The 14,462-nt window shown below is 36.8% G+C and overlaps 1 protein-coding gene across 9 annotated transcripts in view; it reads right to left on the bottom strand.

The window, feature by feature from the left end:
- Window positions 1-14,462, bottom strand: part of LMBRD2 (LMBR1 domain containing 2) — a 147,432-nt gene that overhangs the window by 95,348 nt on the left and 37,622 nt on the right. For 2 of the 9 annotated variants that reach the window (XM_059694936.1, XM_059694939.1), the window contains exons 16-18: window positions 13,461-13,566; window positions 10,709-10,838; window positions 3,746-8,410 (exon numbers count right to left, since the gene is read on the bottom strand). In XM_059694936.1, the coding sequence (XP_059550919.1) occupies window positions 8,347-8,410; window positions 10,709-10,838; window positions 13,461-13,566 (300 nt within the window). In that variant the 3' untranslated portion in view covers window positions 3,746-8,346. Of the gene's footprint in view, window positions 1-3,745; window positions 9,407-10,708; window positions 10,839-13,460; window positions 13,567-14,462 lie in introns of those variants that run through there. The other 7 variants (XR_009452712.1, XM_059694937.1, XR_009452713.1 and 4 more) reach the window with 7 other exon arrangements.

Below are 14,462 nucleotides of genomic sequence, written 5' to 3'. Positions count from 1 at the left end.
CCTGTCCTCTGCATAGGAAACGCCTGTGCGTGCAGCTACTTCTCAGCCTGCGTCTTCCCTGTGGAACATGTAAGAACCACAGGCCTCTTCTCATTGTGTACCGTCTCGGCCAGCGAGCAGGCTTTCTGCTACTACCCTTCTCTTAGAAGCTTGGAGCTTCCAGTTCATTTTATTGGGGTTCATGCCATTAGAAAAGCCACCTCGCAAATTGTGTTCCGATAAGCTCTTCACCGTGGGCTTCCTGGAGATGCTGTCGGACAGGGCCTTTAAAATTCTTACACTCTGAACATCCTTGTGGGGATTTGAGGCGCCATGTCAATGTTTCTAAGGTCTTAGGGGTTTTATCAGTCTTGGCTTCATGCTTAGACCATGTTTTCCTGGAACGCCCTAGATTTGATGTTATCTTTAGCATCAATTCTAATAATTTGTGTATTTTTGGATCACCCACATACATAACTATGACATAATAAATAAAAACCTGTTTCTTCTTTTGGCCTTTTTTCTTGTCTTATGGTTATGGAACATACAATGTTGAACAGAAGTGGTGATGGTTGCCATCCTTGTCTTGTTCTGGATCTCAAAGGTAAAGACTGTAGCATTAAGGGTGATGTTTGCATTAGTTTGGGGTTCTTATTTATACATATACATATATAGACACACATCCTTTATCATAAAAATGCTTGCTTTTTAAAAATAGGACTTTTAAAAATATAAATTTTATCAAAATATTTTCTGCATCTCTGAGATGATCATGTGATTTGACTCAACTATTAGAGTTATAGAAATTGATTTTTCTTTTTTGAAACCTTTTACATTTTGAAATAGAAACACAATCAGAAAAGTACATAAAATATAAATGTATAGTTAATAAGTATAAAAAGAAACAAGCTTATAACAACACCCAAGGGAAGAAACAAAACATTGCCTTTACTAACGCTAAGTCTTGCAGCGACACCCTGACTTATAGTGCTGCAAATCACTTCACAGGACTTGCGTAGTCTGGCAATGATGCATGCATTCCTACACAATACATTCTGGTCTGGGGCTGTTTCTGTTCTTTTGCTGTTTTGAATTGATTGGATTTTAAAACATCTTTCCATCTTTCCTCTCTTTGAAGCTCTATCCCATTTCTATTCTTTTAATGATCACCAAATGATAGCATGCATTCTTAACAAAGTCTAGCTTAAGCAATATCCTTACTCCTGGATAGTACCAGACCTTAAAACACTAATGCAGTTTCCTCCACTCCCATCTTATATAGTAACTAGAAGCCTGGGGATCTGGCCAAAACCGGCTCTCCGGCATCCCTGAAGGGTCCTGGATTGTGAGAGGGCGGTTCTTGGCTTCCTCCTCTCCAGTTTCGTTCTGGGTGCATCACCCGAGAACAGCAGCTGCCAAGTCACTGCAGCTTGGCATCTCCTGCATTGAGCTTCTGCCTCCTGGTGGTCAGTGCATGTCATAGCTACTGGTCAGATGGTCAGATGGTTGCTTAGGCTTTTATATACATAGATTCTCTATATACTTTACCTTTATTATAAAAAAAAAAGTATATATAACAAAGCACACACAAAAGCATGCACTGCTCAGCAATCGATTACAAAGTGAACACCTATAAACCAAGAAAGGGAACACAGGCAGCAATCCAGAAGCTCAAGGTCACCTTGATTTCTCCCACATTACCTTCTTTTGTGTTCAAGTTTTAGATTTATGACCTATTTTGAGTTAATTTTTGTGAAAGGGTTAGTCAGTGTCTAGATCTTGTTCTGGATCTCAAAGGTAAAGACTGTAGTAGCATTGTCTCTCTCTTTTCTTCTTTTTTTGTATGTCGTTGTCCACCATCATTTGTTCAAAACACTCCTTCCTTCATCGAATTGCCTTTATTCCTTTGTCAAAAATGAATTGACCGTATTATGTGGGTATATTTCTTGGCTCTCTATTCTGTTCTATTGATTTGTTTTTTTCACCAATCCCACACTGTCTTGATTACTGTAACTTTATACTAAGTCTTGAAGTTGGGCAGTGTCAGTCCTCTGACTTCATTCTTTTCCTTCTGTGTTGGGTCTTCTGGGGTTTTTGCCTCTCCATGTAAACTTTATAATCAGTTTGTCAATACCCATTAAATAGCTTTTGGAATTACATTGAACCTATAGATCAAGTTAGGAAGAACTGACCTATATTTTTTTCATGCAAAACAAAATCAAATTTAATGGTCTACAGTGCAAAAGTAGGATAAATTTTAAAAAGCAAAAGAAAATTAACAGAACCCCAAAATGTCAAGACAGTTATGAAGATAACTTTGAGGGTTAATCTTTAAAACTATGAGTCAAAAGTCTTGTGTGCTTGTTGTTAATAGATAACTGGCAATAAATAAGTACTTTTCTGCAGAGTGTCCATACGAAAGCAAAGTTTCAAAACGAAATCTGACTAAAACAGAAAAAAAGTCTAGTGCTCACAAGAAGGGATGTGAGAAATACAATAGTCAAATGTTTGTGTAATTTAAAAAGAGCCGTTTTATTCATTTGAACTATGTTACATGTTCTTGGAAATTGAAGGATTATGAACAATAGTATCCAAAGCGTGGGGCACCATGCATGCAATGTGTGACAGGCATTTGGGATGTCAGGGCAGCAACACTTGTCCAGGCGTGCCTTGAGCTTAGCTCTGACTTGGGAATGTATGGAGTTTCCTTGAAACCCTGGGGTCCATTCCCATTGGCTCCTGGGCTTAGGAACAGGTTCATGTCCTCCTCTGGGGGGCCAGGCCCAGCATGTATCCCCCTTCCTGGTGCTGGTCCCCCTCAGGCAGCCTGTGGACATGTCTAGGACTGAGTGAGCAGGGTGACAAAGGGAACTACCTGGGGCAACAACTTACTGCCAACCAAAGTAGAAATCACTTAAAATGTGGATGTGGTTGAGAAAATGCACATTCAGCATCTAAGAACTGACAACCTGACAATTTTGAGGCTTGCTATCCATGAACATGGAATCTCTCCCTATTATTTAGTTGATTTCTTTCATTAGAGTTTTGTGGTTTTCCTCTATATATCTTACATCCTTTCTGTGAAATGTATACCTAAGTTTTTCATTTTAGGGGTTGTTCATGTAAATGGTATTATGTTTCTAAATTTCAAATCCCACTTGTCCATTGCTGGTATATGGGAAGAGGATTGACTTTTGCATAGTAACCTTGCATCCTACAAACTTGGTATAATCACTTATTAGTTCCAGGACTATTTATTTTTTTTTGGGAGGGGGGGGGTCAATTCTTTTGGATTTCCTACATAGACAATCATATCATTTGCAAACAAAGAGATTTTTATTTCTTCCTTCCAAATCTGTGTATCTTTTATTTTATTTTCTTGTTGTATTAGGTAGGCTATTGTAAGTGGTATTATATTTTATTTCAAATTTCGATTGTTCTTTTTGGTATATAGAAAAGCAACTCTGTTTTCTTGCTCAGCCTGACCAGGGTTCATCATTTTTATCTATCTTTTCAAACACTCAGCTTCTGGTTTTGTTGATTTTTCCTGTTTTCAATTTCAGTGATTTCTGCTCTAATTTTTATAACAATTACTTATTCTAATTATAAACACAGGATAAAGTAACATGGAATCTAAAGTATATCTTAAAACATTTTTTTATAATATCTGTTAATATTTTCTAAGAAACAAAGAGTGCTTCAGTCTACTTACAAGAATTTAATCTCAAAAATGGTATGGTGTAAAATGCATAAATAATTAGCAAAATTCTTAGTAACTTGTAGAAATGTACTTTATTTCATGCAAAGCTACATAATTTTCTATATTTTAACAGCTAATCAATTAAACATTTCAAAAAATCATTACATCACAATAAATTAAAATACTACAGAGCAATTCCAAGTCCATGAGTTTGTCAAAATCAAACTGAGAAAACCTTATACATAGATAAGGCCAAATATGCTAATTTACTTATAGGTAGCACTTTGCCGCTTTTTCCAAATCAATTTGAAAATGCAGTGATTATCTGCAGAGAAAGATAGTGAAACCTACAATCCACTGATCAGATAGAAAAACATTTGTCACTACATATCAGGTAGTAATGGCTGATTAAGGATTATTTGGCATCATGCACCCAAAATAAACATAATGAACATTTTGAAAAATTATGATCAGATACATATTTGAAAGACTTATCTTTTATTCCACCTAATCCACTGAATTAGATAATCAGCATATCCATTATTAATGCAACACAGAAATGAGGCTTTTGGTGTACTTTGCTTGGGTACTTGTATATATTAAAAGAGACTGAAGAGATATAAGAACATTTCGAATTCACGCTGGACTACTGAACTTCAGAATATTGCCCTAAGGAAATAGGTTCTGGGCAGAATTTATCTGGGAAAGATTTTTTAAATTACTTAAAAGAAATATTACAATTAGTTACTTACAAAAACATTTTATAAAAATTAAATACCAGGAAGTAACAACATCAATATCAGAACTTTTTAATGCTATAATTTATAAATATATATTAGATTACAGTAATTTAAAAGACAGTTCCACATGTTCCCTACCTTCTAAAATAAGAAAAATTCTTCAAGCTTGTTTTCAAAATATGGAAAAAAACAAATCCATTGGATTGCTTTTAAAAAATACATACACAGTCTCTCCCCTACAATTTGGTGTAGCAAGTAGGGAAGATGCTAGCCAGCACTTTTGAGAAAGACAGTTCAAAGCGACAAGGTTGATAAGATTTATGTCCATTACATCAACTCTAAATGTGTTGTATGGTCAGATTAATACATTTTACCCTTCATATGTCTGCCATAGTAAATGATATTGTGTTTCTAATCTGAAATTCCACTTTACATGAACTCGCTCTCTTTTTTTTTTTTTTTTGCACTAAACACAGTAAAATCTCTTTTTGCAAAAATAATTTGAGATCAAGATAACCACAAAAGAAAATATTTTCAGGAGAAAACGTTAATGCTCCCCAGGGAGTGTATCAAAAACAAATGTCTTTAGAATATCAATATGAAAAGAGGAACGTGCCATTATCTTTGCTTTATTCACAAACTTGAAATTATAACAAGGCTTCCATCAACCTTAATGGACAAATCTTTTGAAAATGAGAATAAAATTTAGGCAAATCAGGCTGAGCATGAAAGGAAATGGAGGTGTAAATATATTCATCCTTGTGATTTTCAGACATGGTCCATTCAAATCACAAGTATAAAACTCACAAAACTGAGCAGTGTGAATTATAATCACAGAGCTTATTTTTCCTTTAAAATGGTAACCACCACACTATCAAGAACATTCCCTAAACCTATTAAAGGTATAAAAAGTGAGGTTTGCTATTGTACATAAATGGAATTCCTTCATTAATACGCTGAAATACACTTACGAAAACACACATTGCCTTTCCCATCCACATTTACTTTCATTTGGGTACACAAAAGGCATAAATATAAGGACCGATAATCTAAACAAACAGCGGACTCCCAAAACAAACTAACTGGTGGCATTTCTTCCCAGAGGTTGGGACTGCCAGATTCTCGGATCTGTTTTTATAACTAAAGAACTATCGACTCTTCTGATTTAGCTCTTGTGAAACGAGGGGGCGCTTGCGTGATGACAGTATCCCAAAGCCCTTGTATTCATTTGGTGAGAGAACAAATTCTAATAATTAGGCTTATATCTTATTTCTTATTTTAGTGATGATCTTTACAAAAATGCTCCATGGATAATAATACATTATTGATGGAGTAACAAAACTTAAGTAGCAACTTACAAGTGTTTCACGAAATTAGTAGATTATTAATTATTTTCTGCAATGATTACTTTGAATTACCAGCTTACTGAATATGCTTACCTAACAATTATTTAGAAAAATAATATAGAAAATTTAATCAGATTATCTATTATTATGTAAGAAAGACATCTGACTTCAAGAGGTAATTGCCAGAAGTAACTCTTCAAGAAAAGTACGTTGCATGTAAAGTATATTAACTTAGTAGTAATGTTTTACAGTAGATGCCATTACATTTTAATAAGGTTCTCAAAAAAGAACTCTCTTGTACTTACTACAGATTTTTATATAAGGTGGCTTACTTAGTTCCCCAGCAATAAACTGTCTTCAGAGATTAAATCATTACTTTCTGAACTCAAATTTACCAGGTAACCTTCCTATCTGATCATATATAAAATCCTGTAAGATAAATTCTGCTTCAAAAGTTGAGTACTTTGGATCACGTAACCAAAATTATTGGGAAAATAACTCAGAAGTCATAAAGGGATCTACTGTTCATGAAGTATAATACTTTGATTATTCAAATAATAAAAAAAAATAATAATAAAGTAGTACATTCCCTTACATTTTCCTATCAATTTATCTTAGGTAACTGTAAGTTATAAAAGTAACTGGATAATTTCTTCTCGTTTTCTGCTTCAGCTTCTACAATCACATCTGAGTTTTATGACAAAACCTGACAAGAAACAACATTATACTTAAGAGAAATATTCCAAAGAAACCCTAAAACTAAATAATAAAACAGTACTATTTTCAGAGGACTTTTGGTGAATTTCCCAAAAGTTTCCACTTAGGGAACTTGTGGGGTTCTTTGTAATAATAAGAAACTGGATCCTTTTGTGGGGTGATCATTTCCCATCCAACACCTTCAAATAGACTAGGAAAAACAGGACAGCGAACGACTGATTTTGTTTTCTTTTTAAACTCCACCATATCAACATCAACTCAATACCCTCACAATAGCTTTGTGAGGTAGCTCAGTCGATAAATACAAGTATCATCTTCATTTTGCAAATGAAGAAACTGAGGCAGCAAAAGGTTACATGACTTCCCAAGGTATTCCATGGTCAATCATGAAATTACAAGCAGTATTAAATTATCTCTGCTCCTGGCCAATTTTGCTCTAACCACACTTCACAATAAAAGGCTGTGTATGTGTGATCTCAAATGGACACTCTATATGACCTTCGACTGAGAGTAAAATCTATCCACTGATAATTATGTTAAAGGGCAGCTAATCTCAAAAAATCATACAAATTTAAGAAAATTAGATAACTAGGATGATATACTTTTAGTATCTGCATAGAACTGTGTCTTTACAAATTCACATGGTAACACTAAGTAAAGAGGAAAATTAAAATAAAAAATTATGATTCAGGAAGGATTACTTTCAAGGAACATATAATCATATTGTTAGAGTGACTATATAATTCATCCTCAAACTGGAATGCTTAAGAGTGAATGTGAGCACAGGACAAGTTCCCCTGGACAAGAGGTTTGTAACTGAGACTGCATGGGCAAGTTCAAGTACAGTCACCACTGGGTGAACCTGAGCATGGGTCCTCGAAGATGTGCGAACATTTCAGGGACATAAAAACCTCTCTGTAAACATGTTTTGCTCCTTTATATTCAGTGAGTAATGTGATGATTTAAAATATAACACCTAACTCTGACTTAACCACAAAGGTTAAAAAAATCAATTAAAGCCGAAACTGGTTTGGCTCAGTGGATAGAGCATCGGCCTGCGGACTGAAAGGTCCCAGGTTCGATTCCGGTCAAGGGCATGTACCTTGGTTGTGGGCACATCCCCAGTGGGAGATGTGCAGGAGGCAGCTGATCGATGTTTCTCTCTCATCAATGTTTCTAACTATCTCTATCCCTTCCTCTCTGTAAAAAATCAATAAAATATATTTTTTTAAAAATCAATTAAAAATAATTAGCATGTTTAAACCAACAAGTTATTACATACTAGAGATCCAGTGCATGAAAATTCATGTACTGGAGTGGGGGTTCCTCAGCCTGGCCTGCCCCCTCTCACGGTCTGGGAGCCCTCAGGGGCGGGAGGCCACCTGGTGATCAGGGGAAGGCGATGCCCCATCACACCTCTGCAGCTGCCACTGCCGGCAGCGCAAGCCTCAGCCGGTCCTGGTTACCTGAGCCTTGGGCGGCCCTGGGTGGCTCGGCAGCCGCCATCCAAGGCTTGCCTGTTCCTTGGGCCGGCCCTGGGTGGCTGGGGGGCTGAGGGGACTGGGCACCGTCAACTTGTGGCTGTGGGTGCCACCATCTTTGAGGGTAGGGCAGTCAATTAGCATATTCTCTCCTTATTGGCTGTGGGCACCACCATCTTTGCGACAGCATGAGGGTCAATTAGCATATTCCCTCTTTATTAGATAGGATTTCCATTCTAATATATAAACATAACTCATTTTATTATGCTATGCCTTATTGCATCCTAGAGATGTTACAGTTTGGGGGTTTTTTGTTGTTGTTGTTTTATTTTTTTTACAAATTAAAGGCAATACCCTCCACCAGCAAAAACATTAGACTCACTTTATTGCTGTGGTCTGGAACTGAATCCACAATATCTCCAAGGTATGCCTGTAGTTTTCGGTTTGCTATAAACCACAATTTAAGTGTTATTAGTATAATAACAGAAAATGGATTAACTTTTTGCCTTTGAATAACCAGATATTCTTTTTCAAAAAGCATAAATACGCACCTTTAAATATTAGAGAATTCTGTGGGACTCTTTGGTTATCAAAAAACAACAACACTATTTACCATTATGTGTATGATTCTCTTTAAAGGGAATAATCAAGACTTAAATCAACATGCTCAATGAGAAAGGTAGACACCTCTGAAATGAACATCTTTTACAAGGCATAACAAAGCACTGGCAGCTTCCAGTTACTACCAAAGACTAAGAGTTACACTTCACCCAGTTACCACAAACGTGCTGCAGACACCAGCACTGTCACTGAAGTCTAGTCTGAACTGTACATGCAAAGACCTCACCAACACGCATACAGAACTGGAAAAGAACTTTTTACACCTACTTATGTCTGGTAAACAAGCCTTGTTTTACAACATGGGTTTTGTAAATATGGTTATCATGGTCTTCAATTCTTTGGGAAATACAAGATTAACATATTCTTTAGAAATAGCAAAAATGTTAATCAAAATAAAGTGGCATAATATTATAGTTTGACTTAGGGCTTCCTTGGAGCTTTAAATCAACTTTCCTGAAAAAAATAATATGAAACAAATTGAACTACATGTTCTCAACACATACTGATCTTTATCATGAAATCCCTCCATGAATTAACTGTACTCCAAACTAAGGCAGACACTTCAGGAATGGTATGTAATAAATTCTATTAGAAAAGATGATACTCTATTCAATGGAGCATGAACTATTACTAAGATGTGACTGATTTTCAGTGCCTTTTGTTTATCACCGAGAGTACAGTGTACATTTTAGGGTATACAGATATTCATAAAGACTGAACTGAATGGCTGCTGTTAGTTATTCCATGAATTCTTTCAGACTTTAAACATCATCAAATATTCTGCTGCGAGACATCGAGAGGTATCGTCCACCGGGCTGATACCTGAAAGGTGGATAAAAATATGATCTGAGATCAAAGTAATAGAGGAGAGAAAAACGAGGACACAGTCAAAGGAAGTGACTAAATAATCTGTAAGCACCGTGATATCTATTCAGTAGCTGAAAGCAGAAACCTATTTTCCAAGGATATTATCCCAAAGGGATTTACTTAGTTATACATCAATTAACAACTATCTATTTAGAGCCTAGAATGCATGAATCACAGGCTGAGCGATGTAAAAGGAAAGAGGTGGAGAGATGTAAAACACATTGTGGAACTTAAAGCATTTAATAACCACTCTTGAATGTTAAATGTAAATAGAGTATCTTCATGTATATGATATTTTGTTTTTATCTATTTCCACATAGTATCATGGCTAAAAGCACAGAGTCTGTAGCCAGAGTCCTAGGGTTTGAATACCTGACTTTGCCATTTACAAACTGTGTGATGCTGGGTAAGTTACTGAGCCTCTCTAGGTACAAATCCAATTGGATTTACAACCATAAAATATAATATAATTGTAAAAGTGCTTAGAATAGTGTCTAACACCCAGTCATAGCGAGGAGGCTGTTGTTAAATATGATAAATTTCATAAATGAGATTGTCAGAAATAGACATTGTTAAGACTCTTACTATCAATGTGTAATGTCATTAGTAGTTTATTGAGATTTCAGTTACCATCACTGGACGCTATAATTTTAAAAATAGAAAAACATTAGAAAGTATAAAAAGGCATCAAAGTTTGCTTAATATGCTTTTAAAAATATTTTTATTGCCCTAACCTGTTTGGCTCAGTGGACAGAGCGTCGGCCTGCGGACTGAAGGGTCCGGGTTCGATTCCAGTGAGAGTGCATGTACCTTGGTTGTGGGCACATCCCCAGTAGGGGGTGTGCAGGAGGCAGCTGATCAATGTTTCTCTCTCATCGATGTTTCTAACTCTCTATCCCTCTTCCTTCCTCTCTGTAAAAAATCAATAAAGATATATTTTAAAAGTATATATCTTTATTGATTTCAGAGAGGAAAGGAGAGGGAGAGAGGTAAAAATGATGCTGATCATTCATCAGCTGCCTCCTGCATGCCCTGTACTGGGGATCAAGCTCACAACCCTGGGCATGTTGACCGGGAATCAAACCATGGCCTCCTGCTTCATAGGTCAACTCTCAACCACTGAGCAACACTGGATGGAATGAATATGCTTTTAGTTGTAAAGATGAACATTTTCCTTGTTTATATATCTCATCAGGCCAGTATGTTACTAAGATTTCAGCGGCATGCTGGAGCCAACATGACACAGCTAGAACTTACCTTCCTGATTCAGATTCAAGAGGATCATCAGTAAATGCTTCTGCATTAAAATCCAAAGGTTCTACATCTTGTAAGAGTTCTATTCGATCCCTTTCAGTCCTATTATTGGCCCTCGTATATTTAGATGCTGCTGCAAAAGAAGAAAAAATAATGTTTATTTTTCTATTGTTTTTATGAGTCACAGTCTATGAACTCACAGAAAGAAAAGTCAAGGTTATAAAAGATCTTGATTTTGATTGTGACAACAGTATTAGAAAATGATAACTACATGGTTCCTTATAATCAGATTAAAATGATAAATAATATGATAGAAAACAAGGAAAAATCCACCCTTATCAGTAGTCTAAGCTCAGATGCAGCTACAGTGCAAAGACTTAATTACTATGAAGGAGTTAATATTTAACAATAGTTTCATAACAATAAAATTACTCATTATCAAATCAAGTTTCAGTTGGTTTTACAGTTGGTTTTACAGGGGCTGCTACACCTCATTTCTTGGCTAAAATTTTCTTTAAGGTATACTCAACTCCAGCTTTTTTTTTTTTATTGAATTTACTGGGGTAACATTGGTTAATAAAATTATACAGGTTTCAGGTATACAATTCTATAATACATCATCTTATATTGTATTATGTGTTACTTGACTTGGGGTGGTAAAAACACACTCAACTCCAGCTCTTTAAGAAAGGCCTGAACTATGTAATTTTATTAACTAATGTCACCCCAGTAAATTCAATAAAAGAAGAAAAAAAAGAAAGGCCTGAATCTTTTCCCCAATAGGGCAGCAATGTCCAACCAAAATGAAATGCCAGCCCCATATTGGCTTTTAATTATTCTAGTAGCTACATTAAAGAAGTAAAATGAAACAGGGGAAATTAATTTTAATATATTTAATTTAACCAAATATATCCAAAATATTATCATGCATCACGGAGCACCAGCCACACTGCAAATGCTCGACAGTCACATGTGACTACTGGTTCCATCCTGGTCGGCACGGACCCTCGAGCACTAACTCTCTGTCCTGCGTACTGAAGGGGTTTTCTTCACTAACAATAAACTGTCACAGTGTAGCTCTGAGCAGCCCCAGAGCTACGATAGAGTTCTTTTTGAACACAGCTTTCAGTTTTGTCATCTTGGACTCAACCTGTCATCTTTTCTCTCATTCATTCAGCAAATACTGGTTGCCTACCACATGCCAGGGTCTCTCTAACTCGTCACCTTAACCTCTAACCATTCTCCCACACTCTCAGATCCTTGCACTGCTGACTCCTATTCGATGGTAGGCAAGCTTCCAAATCTTTTTGTAAAATCCTCCCTCTATTCCTAGCTTTAACTGAACTTTAGCTCTTCCCTCTTCCTTCTACCCTAAGTGTCCTTCAAATCCATCCTTTCCTCTTTATCTCCAGGGTCTCTGCTCATTAGGGTCCCAATATCTCTGTAGCCTCCCCTCTTGTCAGGCTCCTCATACTTAGGCTCTAATCAGAGAAAAACTTGAATTTCCCCAAAGGTTCTCTCCTGTCCCTCATTAGTCCTTCTGCACCTTTACCTGGCTAGAGTACTATTCATTTGTGAACACTCAGTTAAGTACTTCTTTATCACAGAAATCCTTTCTCAATAGAGAATTCTCCCACCACCTGACCTGAGTTCCCTCAGCATCTCCCTTAAAAAAGGTGCTGGTTCTGCACAAACACAGGCTTCCCGCCACCTTTCCAGGGGCAGATGGTAGGATAAAGGATGTAGGGAGGTTTCTTAACTCAACCCACTGACAAATGTCTCTGGCCTGGCATCAGTCCCTCAATACATTGTGAGCACCTGGGAAAGTGCCCGACATATATGGGCCAGTCAACTATTATAAACACTAGAGGCCCGATGCACAAAATTTGTGCTAGGGCCTCAGCCCCCGCCCGCCATGGCTTTGTCCAGAAGGACATTTGGTCTAATTAGCACATCATGCTTTTATTATTATTATAGATGACTGAATTGAGGCTTAAGTCTACTAATAGAAAAGGAAAGAAAAACATCAAGCCTGGCTGTCTGGCTCTGTGGTTGAGCATCAACCTATGAACCAGGAGGTCATGGTTTGATTCCCAGTCAGGGCACATGCCTGGGTTGTGGGCTTGATTCCTAGTGTGGAGTGTGCAGGAGGCAGCCAATCAAAGATTCTCTCTTCATTGATGTTTCTATCTCTTCCCTCTTCCTTCCTCTCTGAAATCAAAAAAAAATTTTTTGAAGGTAAAAACAAACAAAAAAAATCTAGGTAAATAATGGAAATCCATATCTGCGTACACTATGCCTGGGAATAAGTACTATTATTTAGGATAGTACAATTACAACTGCTCATCTATATTCCAGATGTCCCCTTTTCCTACCAGAACGCACATTTGAGGTTTCCTCCCTCTAATACACCAGAGCAGCGGTTCTCAACCTGTGGGTCGCAACCCCTTTGGGGGTTGAACGACCCTTTCACAGGGGTCGCCTAAGACCATTGGAAAACACATATATAATTACATATTGTTTTTGTGATTAATCACTATGCTTTAATTTTGTTCAATTTGTAACAATGAAATTGGGGGTCACCACAACATGAGGAACTGTATTAAAGGGTCGCGGCATTAGGAAGGTTGAGAATCACTACACTAGAGGATGGAAACAGAAAGTCACTGCAGAAGCACATTTCTGAACAGATGTCACCGTCCTCAGTCTACGCAGGCAAGAACAAGAAAAAACACACAGACAATAAACTACTCACATCGGGTCGTACTCATTTCTGAAAAATTTGACTCTTTTGGGTCAACATGAACATTTCTGTTTCTAGTGGAATCTTCTCTATTGTGTCCATATCGTTCTTTCCATTCCTAGGAAAGAAACACAGATGAATATATAACAAAAGAACTCACAGGCAGAAAATATAATTTAATTATTTTCATCAGAAATTCATCACATAATCAGTATAACTAGCATAGTGCCTTTAAAAATCATCAGTCAATAATTTTTCTTATCTCTACATGATTTTAAGTTTCCAAACTTAACTTTTACAAATGAATTTGCTAGTTATGATTATTGTGTTATTTAATTCTTCTAATATGTCAAAACAATATTACACCTACAATAAACTTACCTTGATAATGTAGAAGTTATGAGAACTCCTAATAACTAATGAGATGTTAACAAAATTTTCTTCCCCCTGAATTAACTATGAATTTAGAGCCTCTAAACACGTTTGACAGCAAAATTAAAGTTGTAAGCAAAGATAATTAGATAATGACTCACATGGCATTGTATGTGTTCTGAACGTCGCTAAAACCATAGTAACTAGGAATCAACTCTTTAAATTCTTAGACTTGAAAGGGACGTGGGAGATCACCTAATTCAACCTCCCATGCAGTGCAGGGTTTCATTCTAAAGTAGCCATGCAGATGTTTTTCGGCCCTCTTCCTAGGTGACATGAGATGTCTATGCATGATCACTCCTGGTAAACATGAACATTCTCAGAAGTGAACTCCATCTCCAGTAACTTCCACTCCTTGGTTCTAGTCATGACTCCGAAATAAAGCCCAAGTCTCCTTTCTCACAACACACACTCAGCACGTGAAGACAACAGCATGTCTCCGCGCCTTCACCTCTCCAGCTCAGCGCACCTACGTGCTGAAAATCTGTTGTGACTGGGACTAGGTTTTCTCATTTTTTGCCTTTTCACTCTCTAGGAGGCTAATTAGCCTCAGCAAACAGAAGACTGAAGAAAAATTAGAAG

Source organism: Myotis daubentonii, chromosome 4 (assembly GCF_963259705.1).
Source record: "Myotis daubentonii chromosome 4, mMyoDau2.1, whole genome shotgun sequence".
NCBI lineage: Eukaryota > Metazoa > Chordata > Mammalia > Chiroptera > Vespertilionidae > Myotis > Myotis daubentonii.
The sequence above is the reverse complement of the archived record's forward strand: the minus strand, read 5'-3'. Positions and strand labels throughout refer to the sequence as shown.